This window comes from Enoplosus armatus, chromosome 15, assembly GCF_043641665.1.
Source record: "Enoplosus armatus isolate fEnoArm2 chromosome 15, fEnoArm2.hap1, whole genome shotgun sequence".
NCBI lineage: Eukaryota > Metazoa > Chordata > Actinopteri > Centrarchiformes > Enoplosidae > Enoplosus > Enoplosus armatus.
In genome coordinates this window covers 15,622,723-15,644,922 of record NC_092194.1, presented here as the reverse complement: position 1 = coordinate 15,644,922, position 22,200 = coordinate 15,622,723, and the positions used below count along the sequence as shown (strand labels likewise).

Genomic DNA, 22,200 nt, shown 5'->3' with positions numbered 1-22,200 from the left:
CTAAAGTACTTTGTGACACTGTGCTGTACATTTTCGGGGAAACAACACAAAATGGAGAATGCATGGTAGATGTATTTCTGATGCATAATATATTATATTAAATATTAAACTACAATGAAGACTCAGAGAGTTGACCTGAAGAGACATATAGCATGTTAGATTTGTCTTCTCTCCTGTAGTTCAGCGCTACATGTTGTGTCTCTACTCTGTGGCCTGGATGCAGGGTTTGGTCCTAATAAAATATACAAGTATCTGGTATAACCTGTAATCTTCAGTAATTATCAACAAGACTAAGAGTCTACAGCCACTAGCAGTTGTGTGAGACTGTATTCAGACTATAAGCTAAATGCTAACATGCTCACAGTGACAATGCAAACATGATGTTTGTCAGATTACATATTGCAGATAAAAAGTGATTTTTAGAACAAAACATGGATCAATCCATGGCGCTTTATTCGCAGAAGCCCCAAAAACATCTGCAAAATACCTAGTTTATTTTATTTACTGTGAAGTAACATGTAGGCTACTATAGATTTATGCGATTTGGAACTGAACAGGCCTCCACTAATTTCAGACCGACAAGATAACAAACTGAGGTAGGACGGGTTTACATCCTTGCCTCTCTGCCACTGTGCTTCTGTGTGTCTGTTTTACTTTTGTCCTAATACATGTAGCACCTTTATCAGGATGACAAATTATGAAAGCAAGAAAAGTAATCTAAATTACTAAAACACTGTTAGTTCATATTGCATTCAATGTGGATCCACCAGCAGGGGGGGGGGGCAGGCACCTGTTAATGAGACATGAGAAACATGGGGATCGGCTTTGAATGACCAAATGATCCTCAAGATGATGAACTCTCCCTCTAAGTCACCTCTGCTTTTTCTGTTTCACAAGAACAGGTGTGTGTTTGCCTTCTTCAGTATATTTTGCATGAATTTTATGCATCACTGCTCCTCAGAGTTTAAGTTCTTATGTCACAGAGAGTCTGAACTGTTTTCATGCACTCACACTGAAAACTGCATCAGGATGATGTTGCCAATAACTCTGCTGGTCATGTTGGGTTTTCTGAGTCAGGGTGAGAGATGTTGAAAATGTTTGGTGCAAATCCAGTCTGTGCAATCCCTTTTTACTAATATGTTTATAATTGTCTTCTATTATAACCTGAACTGCTTCACATTTCTTCTTAAGATTTTTTTTTTCTCATTTCAGAGTCTTCTGCCAACAATTTTCTGACTCAGACTGACAAATCCAAGTCTGTTAGTCTTGGAGGGACTGTGACCATCAGCGCCACAGGGAGTTCAAATATTGGTGCTGATCTCAGTTGGTATCTTCAGAAACCTGGACAGGCTCCCAAACTTCTTATATACAGAGCATCAACTCTAAACTCAGGAACGCCGTCTCGATTCAGTGGCAGTAGATCTGGTTCTCACTACACTCTGACCATCAGTGGTGTTCAGACTGAAGATGCTGGAGATTACTACTGTCTGGGTGCCCATGGTGGAGCGTTCACACAGTGATTTATAGCCGTACAAAAACCTCCTTCAGTTTGACTGAAGTGAAAACGGCCTGCTGCAGGTGCAGAGGGTTGGTGAAGAGACAGTGATGAGGATAACCGGTCCAGTGAACGCAACACAAGAGTCATCAAGCAGAACCACAATGAATCTAAATAAAACTAAAAAAAAACTCTAGGCGCTCTACAGGCTCTCTATATACAGTTTTAAAAGTATATACTTGTCAGTTAATTCAGTCTCTATGAGTAAGCTGGGAAAGTTAAATTATTGTTTGACTAAAGACAAAAATATTTAGCTGCAAATGATTTAATTCTGAAAATGTTCAAATATCAAAATGTGATAAAAATATAACCATCTCCTGTATTATCAGGTATAGTAACCTCACCAAGCACAAACCACAGATTCAAACTAATAGATTAATCAAAAGATTCTTTAAAATCTAATGATACCACATCACGATCTGTTCACATTTACTGTCAGAGACTAATGTTGCCTGATCACATATTCAAGTTCACATGATTGTCCAAGTTTTTTATCTTGATAGAAATGTGCATTCTTTCCTTTTCTTTTCTATATGTAATATCACTTTCATTACCAAATTAAAAAGGAGCGACATTAATATTTACATGATGAATCCAAAGCTTTTCATCTTCCACAGAGAGGAGTATCACCTGAAGATATAAAACCATTTCATTTCTCACGATTCTTCATCAGGTAAAAGACCAAACTCTTCATGAAGTCATTTATCAGTGAAGCTTTATTAGCAAAGACATCAGTCATCAACATGACAGTTATTAAGCACACTCACATCCGGCTGCTGAGCTACACACACGACTCTCTAAGTTGTTGTTGTCCAACACTTTACAGCAGCGTTGTTCTCTGTCACACAAAGCTTTAGTTTCCTCTACAAACATTAAAACTCATATTGATAAGAGCAGCAGGCGTGTTCCTCCTGCTCCCCCCCGACACAGAGCTCCTGTCCTGGGCTTCAGCCAGCACCTCTAGCCCTCACACTGGCTCCTGTGGAGGGACTGGGTCTGGGTGTGGTCATGATGGAGGACCTTGCAGGAGTACAGCTCTCCTTCCGTCCAGCGCTCCCGGCTCAGGCTCAGGGTGCTGCTGCTGCTGTAGCGTCCGCTCTTCTCCTCCTCTGAGCTGGTCAGGACGCCCTCTGTCACCTCTGTACCGTCCACCTCCCAGCTCACCGCGGCTCCCTGAGGAGAGTAGCCAGTCAGCAGGCAGGCCAACATGGCCGAGCCCCCAGAGAGCTGCTTAGAGGAGGGGGGAAGCAGAGAGACTGAGGGCCTGACCATGGGGCCAGCTGGAGGGGAGAGCAGAGACACACAAGGAGCAGATGAACTTCCACTGTAGGACAGACAGCTGGACATGAGACACTGATGATACCTGACAGAGGCTAACACTACTGTGGATCAGCTGTGTGCAGGATACTGTGACCAGACAGAGGAGAGGAGCTGACCAATGGGAGGAAATGTTTAACAAATACAACAAAACAGTAAAACTTTGTCATTATTGCATTTAATGTAATGAATCTTCTGCTGAGACACTAAGAATTAAACAATAATATGCAACATGACTTACCTGTAAATGTACTCAAACATTTGAAATAATGATCATTAAATGAAATCTTTGTATTATATTTATAATGTGTGACAGTAAATAATTCATCCCTGCAATGACTTTCTTGTTTAAACAAATGTAAAGTCTGTATACAGTTAAAGACTTTGTCATCTGTCTGTTTCACTTCCTTTTCACCACTTTAAACTAACGAACTGTGAACGCAAACGACAGCTACACTGGATGTTCATATAAACTCACTTATTTGTTTTATTGGAACATTAGACTTCATTTTAACAACTGTTTGACTGCAAAAACAAAAAATTAAGTGACCTGATATTGTTTTTTGAGCATTAAAAAAAAAGTGTACAACCACATTTTGTTATACAAAACTTCAATTGAAAATAAAACAAGAATATTAAAGTTGTTTGGCAGATATTTCACATTATTATCTATAATATTGAAATAATATTAATCTCTGCACAAAGTTTATGCCAAAGTGCGATTCCAGCCCAGTTTAATAAATAACAAAAAATATCCACAACATATAAAATACCCACAATAATTTCTTGATTTATCACATTATTTAGCTAAATGTAGTATAATCTCTCATGTCGTAGAAATTATAAATCAGTGATACTTACAGTCAATGATGAGTTTGGTTCCTCCACCGAAAGTCCACCACAGTGATACAAACTCATTAAGTGGCCGTACAAAAACCTCCTGCACTGAGAACAAGCATCTGTCCACTGAAAAAACTCTCTGCTTTTTCGAATAACACACAAATATTTATACTTTATTGAATCTGCAAAGCTCGTTTAATGATATGGACTGAAATTATTGTATAAATGAAGATTATTTCTTTAGTTTTGCTTCACTTTTCTACACCTGACAGAGAAACGATCACAGTCTGCTTGTAACAAACTCGTTTTTCTCAGTTTTATATCAGTTGATACATGATTCAATGAACGTGATGCTTTTCATGATGATGATTAAAAAAACTCATATTAAGCAGAACTGAAATATATTATGTATCTACACTAAAACGCTGTAAGTGAATTAAAGGCAAACAAACAGACATTTCATACCAACCACAGTGGACACAAACTCCTTAAATCCTTAAATCCTCAACTGCACTTCTAATATAAATCTTTTCTTCTGTTCCATTAAGATCATAGATGGTGTAAATCCAAGCAGTATTTCTCCTGATTTTGTGTCCCACGTTGCCTTCAGTGTGTTGAGAGCAGAGAAATGATTTCCATAGAGAGGAGGCTTTGCATCGTCAGCTGATCCTCCAGTGAACTGAGAAGGTTTATAGTCCTGTGAGTTCAACACTGCAGGACTCAGATCTGTCAGTCAGCACAGCAGAAACCACAAGCACCATGACTCTCATCACCATCCTCATCTGGACGCTGGCCTGCTGCTGTTTTACAGGTTGATTCACTCAGCAACATTTCAAACATGATGTGCTGCCTTTTCTCTCATTTCTTTCTGCTGATAAATGAACAATTTGTTTTTGTCTGCAGGATGCAGCGGTCAGGTGACTGTGACTCAGCCTGCAGTAGTGACATCTGCTCCAGGATCCACTGTCACTCTCACCTGTAAAACAAACAGAGATGTTTATAGATGGTCTGATGGAGATGAGGGTATGTTCTGGTATCAACAGAAACCTGGACAGCCTCCAAAGCTTCTAATAACATATGTGAGCACTCGTGAATCAGGAACACCAGCTCGGTTTAGTGGCAGTGGAAGCAGCTCTGACTTCACTTTGACCATCAGTGGAGTTCAGACTGAAGATGCAGCAGTTTATTACTGTCAGAGTTACCATGAAATAAACAGTGCAGATGTGTTCACACAGTGATTTGTCATCGTACAAAAACCTCCCTCAGTCAGACTGCAGAGACACTGAGCTGTTACAGCAGGAACCGACTGCAGCTGCTGAAGAGGAAGAGACTCTGACACAGACCAATGAACACAGAGCTGACAGGAACCTCACCAAGCACCAACTACAGATACACACTAATAGATTGACACATTTCATAATTTTCATGTACTTTGCTTTTCAGTCCATATAAACATGTCTGAAACTAACATTATAACCATCATCCTGTAATATTTACATATTAGTTGTATCAGTAGAATTCATAAAAAGAAATTCTGAATATTTTTGCTCAACATTTAACATACAAACATGAGAGTGGTACTGATCTTTTCATCTAACTGAGCAAGAAATCGAATGGAATGAAAATTAAATTGACTCAAGGTTCAGCCTTGTTGTCATTTTACAACAGAGGTTTGCACAAAAAAAACTTTGACACCATGTGACTGAAGCGTAATAAGAGAAAACTTTTGTTAAATGATACAAATAATATAATGGAGCCTGGCTATGTAAAGATCAATATTAAAACAAAGCCAGTGAGAAGATTGTCTCTCCTCACACAAACACAGCTATTTGTTTGACTATGAAAGTGGTGTTTTGAATGACTGCTGTGCATCACTGCTCCTAAACCAGTTTAAGATGAACCACTGAGTCAAGTCTGTGCAGTCTCTCTGACAGTGAGATGAATCATGATGATGATGTTACTGACTCCACTGCTGACCACGCTGCTGTTAGGACTCCAAGGTGAGAAGTAGTGTGTTTCTCTTGACTTGAATGGTTTGACATTGTAGATTGTACTCACACCTCATTTTTAAAAAATGTATTTAAACTTTTTATTTTTCAGGTTTAGGTGCCAGTCCATCTGTAACTCAATCTCCTGTATCAAAGTCTGTTGGTGTGGGACAGACGGTCTCTCTGAGCTGCACAGCCAGTGCAGGAGTTGATGATGATCTCAGCTGGTACCTGCAGAAACCTGGACAGCCTCCCAAACTGCTGTTTTACAAAATAAGTAGCCGTCAATCTGGTACTCCAAGTCGTTTCAGCAGCAGTGGATCTGAACCTGACTTCACTTTGACCATCAGTGGAGTTCAGACTGAAGATGCAGCAGTTTATTACTGTCAGAGTCTTCATGAAATAAACAGTGCTGTGGTGTTCACACAGTGATTTGTCGTCGTACAAAAACCTCCCTCAGTCAGACTGCAGAGACACTGAGCTGTTACAGCAGGAACCGACTGCAGCTGCTGAAGAGGAAGAGACTCTGACACAGACCACTGAACACAGAGCTGACAGGAACCTCACCAAGCACCAACTACAGATACACACTAATAGATTGACACATTTCATAATTTCATGTACTTTGCTTTTCAGTCCATATAAACATGTCTGAAACTAACATTATAACCATCATCCTGTAATATTTACACATTAGTTGTATCAGTAGAAATCATAAAAAGAAAGTCTGAATATTTTTGCTCAACCTAAAAACCTAAATACACATAAACATGTTGTTTATCACTTTGAAATAATTAATTTAACCTTTTCAAGCTTATTTACTTTCTTGCTGACTGATATCACTCTCAGCCAGCAGCCGGTTAGCTTAGCTTAGCGTAAAGACTGTAAATATTGGGAAACAAAATCCACCCTCTAAAGCTCACTAATTAACATGTCACATCCTTTTTGTTTCTTCCATAAAAAGCAAAGTAGAAAAGAGATTCATGCAGTGTCACAGGGGTTAAGTATTTTCTTGGCTGGAACCAGCTATTTCCAGGAATCTCATATTCAATGGGACGATGCAGGAAACTGACAGAGACCTCAGGGTTTTTTTTTTTACAGATTGAACAAACCAGAAGTTCATTAGTGGCCTTTAGAGGTGTTGATTGGAAGATTGTCTAACTTCAGGAAAGGCTAGCTGCTTCCTCCTGCTTCTGGTCTTTATCCTGAGCTAACCGGCTGCTGGCTGCAGCTGCACATTTACCATACAAACATGAGAGTGGTACTGATCTTTTCATCTAACTGAGCAAGAAATCGAATGGAATGAAAATTAAGTTGACTCAAGGTTCAAGGTTCAGCCTTGTTGTCATTTTACAATAGAGGTTTGCACAATGAAATGCAGTTGTAGCCAAAGTTTATCACATCTTTCTGCTGAGCTCCACACATTTTTCTCAAAGCTGTGGTCCAACATTTTCTATCAGTGTTGTTCTCTTATCTCATTTAAAAACTCTACATATCTATAAACAGATGCTTAACATTATTGGCATGGGAAACAGGCGTTTACATTGCCAAAGTGTGAAATAAAAACATGTTCATGAACAGAAGAATTGTGATATTCCCCTTATTCATGCTAACAGACTCATTTTATTACCACAAAACAACAATCCAAAGTACAACACATTCATTGTGGAGATGTCTAAGATGTTGTACACCAAACAAATGTTTAAATGAACATTTCTTCAGCTGAATCATAAATACAGTATATTATACTTTACTTCAAGTTTAAACCTGTCCTGATGTTGTGATGAAGTGTGGAGGGAAACGTCAGGTGGTTTGTCACCTAAAACGCTGAGCAGGATCTAAAATGAGGTAAAATGAATTTAAATCTCTGCCTTTCTGTGACCAACCTCATGTGTCTTTTTCCATAATCCTTAATGTTGCACCGGTATGAGGAGGACAAAAATGAATGTGAAAACAAAGAAATTCAAATCAATCAAATGTTGTCGGTTATTTCTGAGTCCAGTGTTGATGCAGTTTGCCAGCAGGGGGCGTCATTCATCTGTTAATGAGCACAAAGTCATGTGAGATGAGACAAAAATAAAAGAAGAATGTTCACAATGAAGAAAAAGAACATAAAGCAGCATAAGATCAACGTTTTCTTCACGTACTTTTCTGAATAAATGGCCGAATGATCGTGAGGAAAAGATGAACTCTCCCTCTATGTCACCTCTGCTTTTTCTGTTTCACAAGAACAGGTGTGTGTTTGCCTTCTTCAGTATATTTTGCATGAATTTTATGCATCACTGCTCCTCAGAGTTTAAGTTCTTATGTCACAGAGAGTCTGAACTGTTTTCATGCACTCACACTGAAAACTGCATCAGGATGATGTTGCCAATAACTCTGCTGGTCATGTTGGGTTTTCTGAGTCAGGGTGAGAGATGTTGACAATGTTTGGTGCAAATCCAGTCTGTGCAATCCCTTTTTACTAATATGTTTATAATTGTCTTCTCTTATAACCTGAACTGCTTCATAGGCTGTTCAACATTTCTTCTTAAGATTTTTTTTTTCTCATTTCAGAGTCTTCTGCCAACAATTTTCTGACTCAGACTGACAAATCCAAGTCTGTTAGTCTTGGAGGGACTGTGGCCATCAGCGCCACAGGGAGTTCAAATATTGGTGCTACTCTCAGTTGGTATCTTCAGAAACCTGGACAGGCTCCCAAACTTCTTATATACAGAGCATCAACTCTAAACTCAGGAACGCCGTCTCGATTCAGTGGCAGTAGATCTGGTTCTCACTACACTCTGACCATCAGTGGTGTTCAGGCTGAAGATGCTGGAGATTACTACTGTCTGGGCTACCATGGTAGTAATGTGTTCACACAGTGATTTATAGCCGTACAAAAACCTCCTTCAGTTTGACTGAAGTGAAAACGGCCTGCTGCAGGTGCAGAGGGTTGGTGAAGAGACAGTGATGAAGATAACCGGTCCAGTGAACGCAACACAAGAGTCATCAAGCAGAACCACAATGAATCTAAATAAAACTGAAACAATCTCACAGACGCTCTTCCATTTACAGTTTTAAACTTATGCTCTTGTCAGTTAATTCAGTCTCTTCATGAGTAAGCTGAGAAAGTGAACATTTTGTTGGACCAAAGACACTGACATAAAAAAATATTTAACAGCTTCTCTACTGACAACTGCAAATGATTTGATTCTAAAAATGTAATATTTTCTATTGAAATAGCAAAAAGTAATAAAAGGACAACCGTCTCCTGTAATATCAGGTATATTATAATATCAGGTACGATGATGAACATATTATAAAATAGATACAAAGACACTGACTCTTTATAATCCACAGTTTTATTTAATGATGGTTTCATGTTCATGCCACATTTTTGATGAATGAATAGTTTCTGTTGGAGTGAAACTGATAATATTCAGTTTCATTTGAAAAGTGATGAACATAAAGCAGAATATGCAGAAGATCAGTATTAGAAAGCAACATGCACACTAAAACACTGAGTAGAGAGCTATGAAACGTGCAGAAACATCTGAACAGAGGAGATCTGGAGCTCCATCAAGATCTCTATCAAAGAAGCAGCATCATTTCCAGACAGGAAGTGCTGCTGAAGCTCTACTCTGAGCAGCGGTCAGGGTCCAGGGTTTGAGCGACAGGGCTCTGTCCACTCAGACTGGCCTCACAGCTCACTGAGCCCGCCTTCTTCCACTGGTCCGCAGGGAGGCTCAGGGTGCTGCTCCAGCTGTAGTGGCCGTCCCTCCCCAGGACCTCCAGGCTGTGTGACACCCCTGAGGAGCTGCTGCTGCCCCCCACCTTCCAGCCCAGCCTCCAGGCTGAGGGGAAGCCCCCGCTGGCCATACACACCAGCGTGGCATCGCCCTGCTGCAGCTCCTCTTCGGAGGGGGGGAGGACGGTCAGGGTGGGCCGCACCACACCCACTGGAGGAGAGAGAGGGGGGAGAAGACAAAGGAATGAGAGTGAAGTCTTGGTAATAAAGAAAAATGACTTACTGCTGATTTCTGATCAAATAAAACAGAATAACTTGTGCTGCTGTTGCACTCATAAATCACTCAGCATCAGACCATCAGACACATGATTCAAGTGGGAATGCAACTAAAACGGTTAACTGATAACGATTATTGGTGACATCTTGGTATGTGTTTGATAATGTGTGACAGTGAATAACTCTAACTGTGATGATTTTCTTCTGTTTAAAGTGACAGAGCTGAAACACTCATGTGAACACAGTTAAAACATTTGTCATCTGTCTCTTTCACTTCCTTTTCACTACATGTAGAATGAATGAACCGTGAACACAAAGATAAGCTGCATTTACTGATGAAATCATATTTGAGTTCAACAGGAATCCACATCAGACTTTAGTTCAAAAAAATTATTAGATATTTGTAAAATGAATAAGTTTTTAAAACAATTTGTGATGTTTGTTATTTTTGTGAATGTTATTATCTACAACACTGAATGAATATTGAACTCTGCAATGTTTCTTCTCAGTTTTTGAGATCAGGTTGATAAAATAACGGAAATTATCAAGAACTTACAAAAACTGATCAGAGTCTCATTCAATATTAGAAAAAAGTTATATTTGTTTTATGTTGAATAAAATAAAAATCTACTTACAGTCAACGATGAGTTTGGTTCCTCCACCGAAAGTGTACCACAGTGATACAAACTCATTAAGTGGCCGTACAAAAACCTCCTGCACTGAGAACAAGCATCTGTCCACTGAAAAAACTCTCTGCTTTTTCGAATAACACACAAATATTTATACTTTATTGAATCTGCAAAGCTCGTTTAATGATATGGACTGAAATTATTGTATAAATGAAGATTATTTCTTTAGTTTTGCTTCACTTTTCTACACCTGACAGAGAAACGATCACAGTCTGCTTGTAACAAACTTGTTTTTCTCAGTTTTATATCAGTTGATACATGATTCAATGAACGTGATGCTTTTCAATGATGATGATTAAAAAAACTCATATTAAGCAGAACTGAAATATATTACGTATCTACAGTAAAACCCTGTAAGTGAATTAAAGGCAGACAAACAGACATTTCATACCAACCACAGTGGACACAAACTCATCCTTAAATCCTCAACTGCACTTCTAATATAAATCTTTTCTTCTGTTCCATTAAGATCATAGATGGTGTAAATCCAAACATTGTTTCTCCTGATTTTGTGTCCCACGTTGCCTTCAGTGTGTTGAGAGCAGAGAAATGATTTCCATAGAGAGGAGGCTTTGCATCGTCAGCTGATCCTTCAGTGAACTGAGAAGGTTTATAGTCCTGTGAGTTCAACACTGCAGGACTCAGATCTGTCAGTCAGCACAGCAGAAACCACAAGCACCATGACTCTCATCACCATCCTCATCTGGACGCTGGCCTGCTGCTGTTTTACAGGTTGATTCACTCAGCAACATTTCAAACATGATGTGCTGCCTTTTCTCTCATTTCTGTCTGCTGATAAATGAACGATTTGTTTTTGTCTGTAGGATGCAGCGGTCAGGTGACTGTGACTCAGCCTGCAGTAGTGACATCTGCTCCAGCATCTACTGTCACTCTCACCTGTAAAACAAACAGAGCTGTTTATCGATGGTCGGATGGAGATGAGGGTATGTTCTGGTATCAACATAAACCTGGACAGCCTCCAAAGCTTCTTATAACATATGTGAGCACTCGTGAATCAGGAACACCAGCTCGGTTTAGTGGCAGTGGAAGCAGCTCTGACTTCACTTTGACCATCAGTGGAGTTCAGACTGAAGATGCAGCAGTTTATTACTGTCAGAGTGTTCATGTAATAAACAGTGCTAGGGTGTTCACACAGTGATTTGTCGTCGTACAAAAACCTCCCTCAGTCAGACTGCAGAGACACTGAGCTGTTACAGCAGGAACCGACTGCAGCTGCTGAAGAGGAAGAGACTCTGACACAGACCACTGAACACAGAGCTGACAGGAACCTCACCAAGCACCAACTACAGATACACACTAATAGATTGACACATTTCATAATTTTCATGTACTTTCCTTTTCAGTCCATATAAACATGTCTGAAACTAACATTATAACCATCATCCTGTAATATTTACATATTAGTTGTATCAGTAGAAATCATAGCAAGAAAGTCTGAATATTTTTGCTCAACCTAAAAACCTAAATACACATAAACATGTTGTTTATCACTTTGAAATAATTAATTTAACCTTTTCAAGCTTATTTACTTTCTTGCTGACTGATATCACTCTCAGCCAGCAGCCGGTTAGCTTAGCTTAGCGTAAAGACTGTAAATATTGGGAAACAAAATCCACCCTCTAAATCTCACTAATTAACATGTCACATCCTTTTTGTTTCTTCCATAAAAAGCAAAGTAGAAAAGAGATTCATGCAGTGTCACAGGAGTTAAGTATTTTCTTGGCTGGAACCGGCTATTTCCAGGAATCTCATATTCAATGGGACGATGCAGGAAACTGACAGAGACCTCAGGGTTTTTTTTTGTTTTTTTTTACAGATTAAACAAACCAGAAGTTCATTAGTGGCCTTTAGAGGTGTTGATTGGAAGATTGTCTCACTTCAGGAAAGGCTAGCTGCTTCCTCCTGCTTCTGGTCTTTATCCTGAGCTAACCGGCTGCTGGCTGCAGCTGCACATTTACCATACAAACATGAGAGTGGTACTGATCTTTTCATCTAACTGAGCAAGAAATCGAATGGAATGAAAATTAAGTTGACTCAAGGTTCAGCCTTGTTGTCATTTTACAATAGAGGTTTGCACAATGAAATGCAGTTGTAGCCAAAGTTTATCACATCTTTCTGCTGAGCTCCACACATTTTTCTCAAAGTTGTGGTCCAACATTTTCAATCAGTGTTGTTCTCTTATCTCATTTAAAAACTCTATATATCTATAAACAGATGCTTAACATTATTGGCATGGGAAACAGGCGTTTACATTGCCAAAGTGTGAAATAAAAACATGTTCATTAACAGAAGAATTGTGATATTCCCCTTATTCATGCTAACAGACTAATTTTATTACCACAAAACAACAATCCAAAGTACAACACATTTATTGTGGAGATGTCTAAGATGTTGTACACCAAACAAATGTTTAAATGAACATTTCTTCAGCTGAATCATAAATACAGTATATTATACTTTACTTCAAGTTTAAACCTGTCCTGATGTTGTGATGAAGTGTGGAGGGAAACATCAGGTGGTTTGTCAACTAAAACGCATCTAAAATGAGGTAAGATGAGTTTAAATCTCTGCCTTTCTGTGACCAACCTCATGTGTCTTTTTCCATAATCCTTAATGTTGCACCGGTATGAGGAGGACAAAAATGAATGTAAAAACAAAGAAATTCAAATCAATCAAATGTTGTCGGTTATTTCTGAGTCCAGTGTTGATGCAGTTTGCCAGCAGGGGGCGTCATTCATCTGTTAATGAGCACAAAGTCATGTGAGACGAGACAAAAATAAAAGAAGAATGTTCACAATGAAGAAAAAGAACATAAAGCAGCATAAGATCAACGTTTTCTCAACATACTTTTCTGAATAAATGGCCGAATGATCGTGAGGAAAAGATGAACTCTCCCTCTATGTCATCTCTGCTTTTTCTGTTTCACAAGAACAGGTGTGTGTTTGCCTTCTTCAGTATATTTTGCATGAATTTTATGCATCACTGCTCCTCAGAGTTTAAGTTCTTATGTCACAGAGAGTCTGAACTGTTTTCATGCACTCACACTGAAAACTGCATCAGGATGATGTTGCCAATAACTCTGCTGGTCATGTTGGGTTTTCTGAGTCAGGGTGAGAGATGTTGAAAATGTTTGGTGCAAATCCAGTCTGTGCAATCCCTTTTTACTAATATGTTTATAATTGTCTTCTATTATAACCTGAACTGCTTCATAGGCTGTTCAACATTTCTTCTTAAGATTTTTCTTTTCTCATTTCAGAGTCTTCTGCCAACAATTTTCTGACTCAGACTGACAAATCCAAGTCTGTTAGTCTTGGAGGGACCGTGGCCATCAGCGCCACAGGGAGTTCAAATATTGGTGCTGATCTCAGTTGGTATCTTCAGAAACCTGGACAGGCTCCCAAACTTCTTATATACAGAGCATCAACTCTAAACTCAGGAACGCCGTCTCGATTCAGTGGCAGTAGATCTGGTTCTCACTACACTCTGACCATCAGTGGTGTTCAGGCTGAAGATGCTGGAGATTACTACTGTCTGGGCGACCATGGTGGAGCGTTCACACAGTGATTTATAGCCGTACAAAAACCTCCTTCAGTTTGACTGAAGTGAAAACGGCCTGCTGCAGGTGCAGAGGGTTGGTGAAGAGACAGTGATGAAGATAACTGGTCCAGTGAACGCAACACAAGAGTCATCAAGCAGAACCACAATGAATCTAAATAAAGCTAAAAAAAAACTCTAGGCGCTCTACAGGCTCTCTATATACAGTTTTAAACGTATATACTTGTCAGTTAATTCAGTCTCTATGAGTAAGCTGGGAAAGTTAAATTATTGTTTGACTAAAGACAAAAATATTTAGCTGCAAATTATTTAATTCTGAAAATGTTCAAATATCAAAATGTGATAAAAATATAACCATCTCCTGTATTATCAGGTATAGTAACCTCACCAAGCACAAACCACAGATTCAAACTAATAGATTAATCAAAAGATTCTTTAAAATCTAATGATACCACATCACGATCTGTTCACATTTACTGTCAGAGACTAATGTTGCCTGATCACATATTCAGGTTCACATGATTGTCCAAGTTTTTTATCATGACAGAAATGTGCATTCTTTCCTTTTCTTTTCTATATGTAATATCATTTTCATTACCAAATTAAAAAGGAGCGACATTAATATTTACATGATGAATCCAAAGCTTTTCATCTTCCACAGAGAGGAGTATCACCTGAAGATATAAAACCATTTCATTTCTCACGATTCTTCATCAGGTAAAAGACCAAACTCTTCATGAAGTCATTTATCAGTGAAGCTTTATTAGCAAAGACATCAGTCATCAACATGACAGTTATTAAGCACACTCACATCCGGCTGCTGAGCTACACACACGACTCTCTAAGTTGTTGTTGTCCAACACTTTACAGCAGCGTTGTTCTCTGTCACACAAAGCTTTAGTTTCCTCTACAAACATTAAAACTCATATTGATAAGAGCAGCAGGCGTGTTCCTCCTGCTCCCCCCCGACGCAGAGCTCCTGTCCTGGGCTTCAGCCAGCACCTCTAGCCCTCACACTGGCTCCTGTGGAGGGACTGGGTCTGGGTGTGGTCATGATGGAGGACCTTGCAGGAGTACAGCTCTCCTTCCGTCCAGCGCTCCCGGCTCAGGCTCAGGGTGCTGCTGCTGCTGTAGCGTCCGCTCTTCTCCTCCTCTGAGCTGGTCAGGACGCCCTCTGTCACCTCTGTACCGTCCACCTCCCAGCTCACCGCGGCTCCCTGAGGAGAGTAGCCAGTCAGCAGGCAGGCCAACATGGCCGAGCCCCCAGAGAGCTGCTTAGAGGAGGGGGGAAGCAGAGAGACTGAGGGCCTGACCATGGGGCCAGCTGGAGGGGAGAGCAGAGACACACAAGGAGCAGATGAACTTCCACTGTAGGACAGACAGCTGGACATGAGACACTGATGATACCTGACAGAGGCTAACACTACTGTGGATCAGCTGTGTGCAGGATACTGTGACCAGACAGAGGAGAGGAGCTGACCAATGGGAGGAAATGAGGGTTTAACAAATACAACGAAACAGTAAAACTTTATGTCATTATTGCATTTAATGTAATGAATCTTCTGCTGAGACACTAAGAATTAAACAATAATATGCAACATGACTTACCTGTAAATGTACTCAAACATTTGAAATAATGATCATTAAATGTAATCTTTGTATTATATTTATAATGTGTGACAGTAAATAATTCATCCCTGCAATGACTTTCTTGTTTAAACAAATGTAAAGTCTGTATACAGTTAAAGACTTTGTCATCTGTCTGTTTCACTTCCTTTTCACCACTTTAAACTAACGAACTGTGAACGCAAACGACAGCTACACTGGATGTTCATATAAACTCACTTATTTGTTTTATCGGAACATTAGACTTCATTTTAACAACTGTTTGACTGCAAAAACAAAAAATTAAGTGACCTGATATTATTTTTTGAGCATTAAAAAAAAAGTGTACAACCACATTTTGTTATACAAAACTTCAATTGAAAATAAAACAAGAATATTAAAGTTGTTTGGCAGATATTTCACATTATTATCTATAATATTGAAATAATATTAATCTCTGCACAAAGTTTATGCCAAAGTGCGATTCCAGCCCAGTTTAATAAATAACAAAAAATATCCACAACATATAAAATACCCACAATAATTTCTTGATTTATCACATTATTTAGCTAAATGTAGTATAATCTCTCATGTCGTAGAAATTATAAATCAGTGATACTTACAGTCAATGATGAGTTTGGTTCCTCCACCGAAAGTCCACCACAGTGATACAAACTCATTAAGTGGCCGTACAAAAACCTCCTGCACTGAGAACAAGCATCTGTCCACTGAAAAAACTCTCTGCTTTTTCGAATAACACACAAATATTTATACTTCATTGAATCTACAAAGCTCGTTTAATGATATAGACTGAAATTATTGTATAAATGAAGATTATTTCTTTAGTTTTGCTTCACTTTTCTACACCTGACAGAGAAACGATCACAGTCTGCTTGTAACAAACTTGTTTTTCTCAGTTTTATATCAGTTGATGCATGATTCAATGAATGTGATGCTTTTCAATGATGATGATTAAAAAAACTCATATTAAGCAGAACTGAAATATATTACGTATCTACAGTAAAACCCTGTAAGTGAATTAAAGGCAGACAAACAGATATTTCATACCAACCACAGTGGACACAAACTCATCCTTAAATCCTCAACTGCACTTCTAATATAAATCTTTTCTTCTGTTCCATTAAGATCATAGATGGTGTAAATCCAAACATTGTTTCTCCTGATTTTGTGTCCCACGTTGCCTTCAGTGTGTTGAGAGCAGAGAAATGATTTCCATAGAGAGGAGGCTTTGCATCGTCAGCTGATCCTCCAGTGAACTGAGAAGGTTTATAGTCCTGTGAGTTCAACACTGCAGGACTCAGATCTGTCAGTCAGCACAGCAGAAACCACAAGCACCATGACTCTCATCACCATCCTCATCTGGACGCTGGCCTGCTGCTGTTTTACAGGTTGATTCACTCGGCAACATTTCAAACATGATGTGCTGCCTTTTCTCTCATTTCTGTCTGCTGATAAATGAACGATTTGTTTTTGTCTGCAGGATGCAGCGGTCAGGTGACTGTGACTCAGCCTGCAGTAGTGACATCTGCTCCAGAATCTACTGTCACTCTCACCTGTAAAACAAACAGAGCTGTTTTTATAGATGATGATGACGATGAATTTATGTTCTGGTATCAACAGAAACCTGGACAGCCTCCAAAGCTCCTAATAAGATATGTGAGCACTCGTGAATCAGGAACACCAGCTCGGATTAGTGGCAGTGGAAGCAGCTCTGACTTCACTTTGACCATCAGTGGAGTTCAGACTGAAGATGCAGCAGTTTATTACTGTCAGAGTTACCATGAAATAAACAGTGCAGATGTGATCACACAGTGATTTGTCGTCGTACAAAAACCTCCCTCAGTCAGACTGCAGAGACACTGAGCTGTTACAGCAGGAACCGACTGCAGCTGCTGAAGAGGAAGAGACTCTGACACAGACCACTGAACACAGAGCTGACAGGAACCTCACCAAGCACCAACTACAGATACACACTAATAGATTGACACATTTCATAATTTTCATGTACTTTCCTTTTCAGTCCATATAAACATGTCTGAAACTAACATTATAACCATCATCCTGTAATATTTACATATTAGTTGTATCAGTAGAATTCATAAAAAGAAATTCTGAATATTTTTGCTCAACATTTAACATACAAACATGAGAGTGGTACTGATCTTTTCATCTAACTGAGCAAGAAATCGAATGGAATGAAAATTAAGTTGACTCAAGGTTCAGCCTTGTTGTCATTTTACAACAGAGGTTTGCACAATGAAATGCAGTTGTAGCCAAAGTTTATCACATCTTTCTGCTGAGCTGCACACATTTTTCTCAAAGCTGTGGTCCAACATTTTCTATCAGTGTTGTTCTCTTATCTCATTTAAAAACTCTACATATCTATAAACAGATGTTTAACATTATTGGCATGGGAAACAGGCGTTTACATTGCCAAAGTGTGAAATAAAAACATGTTCATGAACAGAAGAATTGTGATATTCACCTTATTCATGCTAACAGACTCATTTTATTACCACAAAACAACAATCCAAAGTACAACACATTCATTGTGGAGATGTCTAAGATGTTGTACACCAAACAAATATTTAAATGAACATTTCTTCAGCTGAATCATAAATACAGTATATTATACTCTACTTCAAGTTTAAACCTGTCCTGATGTTGTGATGAAGTGTGGAGGGAAACGTCAGGTGGTTTGTCACCTAAAACGCTGAGCAGGATCTAAAATGAGGTAAGATGAGTTTAAATCTCTGCCTTTCTGTGACCAACCTCATGTGCCTTTTTCCATAATCCTTAATGTTGCACCGGTATGAGGAGGACAAAAATGTATGTAAAAACAAAGAAATTCAAATCAATCAAATGTTGTCGGTTATTTCTGAGTCCAGTGTTGATGCAGTTTGCCAGCAGGGGGCGTCATTCATCTGTTAATGAGCACAAAGTCATGTGAGACGAGACAAAAGTAAAAGAAGAATGTTCACAATGAAGAAAAAGAACATAAAGCAGCATAAGATCAACGTTTTCTCAACATACTTTTCTGAATAAATGGCCGAATGATCGTGAGGAAAAGATGAACTCTCCCTCTAAGTCACCTCTGCTTTTTCTGTTTCACAAGAACAGGTGTGTGTTTGCCTTCTTCAGTATATTTTGCATGAATTTTATGCATCACTGCTCCTCAGAGTTTAAGTTCTTATGTCACAGAGAGTCTGAACTGTTTTCATGCACTCACACTGAAAACTGCATCAGGATGATGTTGCCAATAACTCTGCTGGTCATGTTGGGTTTTCTGAGTCAGGGTGAGAGATGTTGAAAATGTTTGGTGCAAATCCAGTCTGTGCAATCCCTTTTTACTAATATGTTTATAATTGTCTTCTATTATAACCTGAACTGCTTCATAGGCTGTTCAACATTTCTTCTTAAGATTTTTCTTTTCTCATTTCAGAGTCTTCTGCCAACAATTTTCTGACTCAGACTGACAAATCCAAGTCTGTTAGTCTTGGAGGGACCGTGACCATCAGCGCCACAGGGAGTTCAAATATTGGTGCTGGTCTCAGTTGGTATCTTCAGAAACCTGGACAGGCTCCCAAACTTCTTATATACACAGCATCAACTCTAAACTCAGGAACGCCGTCTCGATTCAGTGGCAGTAGATCTGGTTCTCACTACACTCTGACCATCAGTGGTGTTCAGGCTGAAGATGCTGGAGATTACTACTGTCTGGGTGCCCATGGTGGTGGAGTGTTCACACAGTGATTTATAGCCGTACAAAAACCTCCTTCAGTTTGACTGAAGTGAAAACGGCCTGCTGCAGGTGCAGAGGGTTGGTGAAGAGACAGTGATGAAGATAACTGGTCCAGTGAACGCAACACAAGAGTCATCAAGCAGAACCACAATGAATCTAAATAAAGCTAAAAAAAAAAAACCTAGGCGCTCTACAGGCTCTCTATATACAGTTTTAAACGTATATACTTGTCAGTTAATTCAGTCTCTATGAGTAAGCTGGGAAAGTTAAATTATTGTTTGACTAAAGACAAAAATATTTAGCTGCAAATGATTTAATTCTGAAAATGTTCAAATATCAAAATGTGATAAAAATATAACCATCTCCTGTATCATCAGGTATAGTAACCTCACCAAGCACAAACCACAGATTCAAACTAATAGATTAATCAAAAGATTCTTTAAAATCTAATGATACCACATCACGATCTGTTCACATTTACTGTCAGAGACTAATGTTGCCTGATCACATATTCAAGTTCACATGATTGTCCAAGTTTTTTTATCATGACAGAAATGTGCATTCTTTCCTTTTCTTTTCTATATGTAATATCACTTTCATTACCAAATTAAAAAGGAGCGACATTAATATTTACATGATGAATCCAAAGCTTTTCATCTTCCACAGAGAGGAGTATCACCTGAAGATATAAAACCATTTCATTTCTCACGATTCTTCATCAGGTAAAAGACCAAACTCTTCATGAAGTCATTTATCAGTGAAGCTTTATTAGCAAAGACATCAGTCATCAACATGACAGTTATTAAGCACACTCACATCCGGCTGCTGAGCTACACACACGACTCTCTAAGTTGTTGTTGTCCAACACTTTACAGCAGTGGTGTTCTCTGTCACACAAAGCTTTAGTTTCCTCTACAAACATTAAAACTCATATTGATAAGAGCAGCAGGCGTGTTCCTCCTGCTCCCCCCCGACACAGAGCTCCTGTCCTGGGCTTCAGCCAGCACCTCTAGCCCTCACACTGGCTCCTGTGGAGGGACTGGGTCTGGGTGTGGTCATGATGGAGGACCTTGCAGGAGTACAGCTCTCCTTCCGTCCAGCGCTCCCGGCTCAGGCTCAGGGTGCTGCTGCTGCTGTAGCGTCCGCTCTTCTCCTCCTCTGAGCTGGTCAGGACGCCCTCTGTCACCTCTGTACCGTCCACCTCCCAGCTCACCGCGGCTCCCTGAGGAGAGTAGCCAGTCAGCAGGCAGGCCAACATGGCCGAGCCCCCAGAGAGCTGCTTAGAGGAGGGGGGAAGCAGAGAGACTGAGGGCCTGACCATGGGGCCAGCTGGAGGGGAGAGCAGAGACACACAAGGAGCAGATGAACTTCCACTGTAGGACAGACAGCTGGACATGAGACACTGATGATACCTGACAGAGGTTAACACTACTGTGGATCAGCTGTGTGCAGGATACTGTGACCAGACAGAGGAGAGGAGCTGACCAATGGGAGGAAATGAGGGTTTAACAAATACAACAAAACAGTAAAACTTTGTCATTATTGCATTTAACGTAATGAATCTTCTGCTGAGACACTAAGAATTAAACAATAATATGCAACATGACTTACCTGTAAATGTACTCAAACATTTGAAATAATGATCATTAAATGAAATCTTTGTATTATATTTATAATGTGTGACAGTAAATAATTCATCCCTGCAATGACTTTCTTGTTTAAACAAATGTAAAGTCTGTATACAGTTAAAGACTTTGTCATCTGTCTGTTTCACTTCCTTTTCACCACTTTAAACTAACGAACTGTGAACGCAAACGACAGCTACACTGGATGTTCATATAAACTGACTTATTTGTTTTATCGGAACATTAGACTTCATTTTAACAACTGTTTGACTGCAAAAACAAAAAATTAAGTGACCTGATATTATTTTTTGAGCATTAAAAAAAAAGTGTACAACCACATTTTGTTATACAAAACTTCAATTGAAAATAAAACAAGAATATTAAAGTTGTTTGGCAGATATTTCATATTATTATCTATAACATTGAAATAATATTAATCTCTGTGCAAAGTTTATGCCAAAGTGCGATTCCAGCCCAGTTTAATAAATAACAAAAAATATCCACAACATATAAAATACCCACAATAATTTCTTGATTTATCACATTATTTAGCTAAATGTAGTATAATCTCTCATGTCGTAGAAATTATAAATCAGTGATACTTACAGTCAATGATGAGTTTGGTTCCTCCACCGAAAGTCCACCACAGTGATACAAACTCATTAAGTGGCCGTACAAAAACCTCCTGCACTGAGAACAAGCATCTGTCCACTGAAAAAACTCTCTGCTTTTTCGAATAACACACAAATATTTATACTTTATTGAATCTACAAAGCTCGTTTAATGATATAGACTGAAATTATTGTATAAATGAAGATTATTTCTTTAGTTTTGCTTCACTTTTCTACACCTGACAGAGAAACGATCACAGTCTGCTTGTAACAAACTTGTTTTTCTCAGTTTTATATCAGTTGATACATGATTCAATGAACGTGATGTTTTTCAATGATGATGATTAAAAAAACTCATATTAAGCAGAACTGAAATATATTACGTATCTACAGTAAAACCCTGTAAGTGAATTAAAGGCAAACAAACAGACATTTCATACCAACCACAGTGGACACAAACTCATCCTTAAATCCTCAACTGCACTTCTAATATAAATCTTTTCTTCTGTTCCATTAAGATCATAGATGGTGTAAATCCAAGCAGTATTTCTCCTGATTTTGTGTCCCACGTTGCCTTCAGTGTGTTGAGAGCAGAGAAATGATTTCCATAGAGAGGAGGCTTTGC

The 22,200-nt window shown here is 39.0% G+C and overlaps 6 gene segments (V, D, J or C); 2 read left to right on the top strand and 4 right to left on the bottom strand.

Moving 5' to 3' along the window:
* Window positions 1–2,253: 2,253 nt before the first annotated feature.
* LOC139297781 (Ig lambda-1 chain C region-like) lies at window positions 2,254–3,788 on the bottom strand. The segment is given in 2 exon segments: window positions 2,254–2,835; window positions 3,734–3,788. A coding segment is annotated over 1 exon segment (312 nt).
* Window positions 3,789–4,454: 666 nt separating this feature from the next.
* Window positions 4,455–22,200, top strand: part of LOC139298191 (Ig kappa chain V-III region MOPC 63-like) — a 54,688-nt gene continuing 36,942 nt past the window's right edge. The window contains 2 exon segments of the V gene segment in view: window positions 4,455–4,523; window positions 4,616–4,933. Coding sequence covers window positions 4,472–4,523; window positions 4,616–4,933 — 370 coding nt within the window.
* The window catches only part of LOC139298190 (Ig kappa chain V-III region MOPC 63-like), a 53,473-nt gene continuing 40,316 nt past the window's right edge, over window positions 9,044–22,200 (bottom strand). The window contains 2 exon segments of the V gene segment in view: window positions 9,044–9,641; window positions 10,342–10,383. Of these exon segments, the coding sequence occupies window positions 9,319–9,641; window positions 10,342–10,383 (365 nt within the window).
* LOC139298187 (Ig kappa chain V-III region MOPC 63-like) overlaps window positions 11,059–22,200 on the top strand; it is a 45,016-nt gene continuing 33,874 nt past the window's right edge. The window contains 2 exon segments of the V gene segment in view: window positions 11,059–11,127; window positions 11,220–11,521. Of these exon segments, the coding sequence occupies window positions 11,076–11,127; window positions 11,220–11,521 (354 nt within the window).
* Window positions 14,714–16,290, bottom strand: LOC139298193 (Ig lambda-1 chain C region-like). The segment is given in 2 exon segments: window positions 14,714–15,295; window positions 16,200–16,290. A coding segment is annotated over 1 exon segment (312 nt).
* The window catches only part of LOC139298189 (Ig kappa chain V-III region MOPC 63-like), a 33,763-nt gene continuing 31,649 nt past the window's right edge, over window positions 20,087–22,200 (bottom strand). The window contains 2 exon segments of the V gene segment in view: window positions 20,087–20,668; window positions 21,571–21,649. Of these exon segments, the coding sequence occupies window positions 20,349–20,668; window positions 21,571–21,649 (399 nt within the window).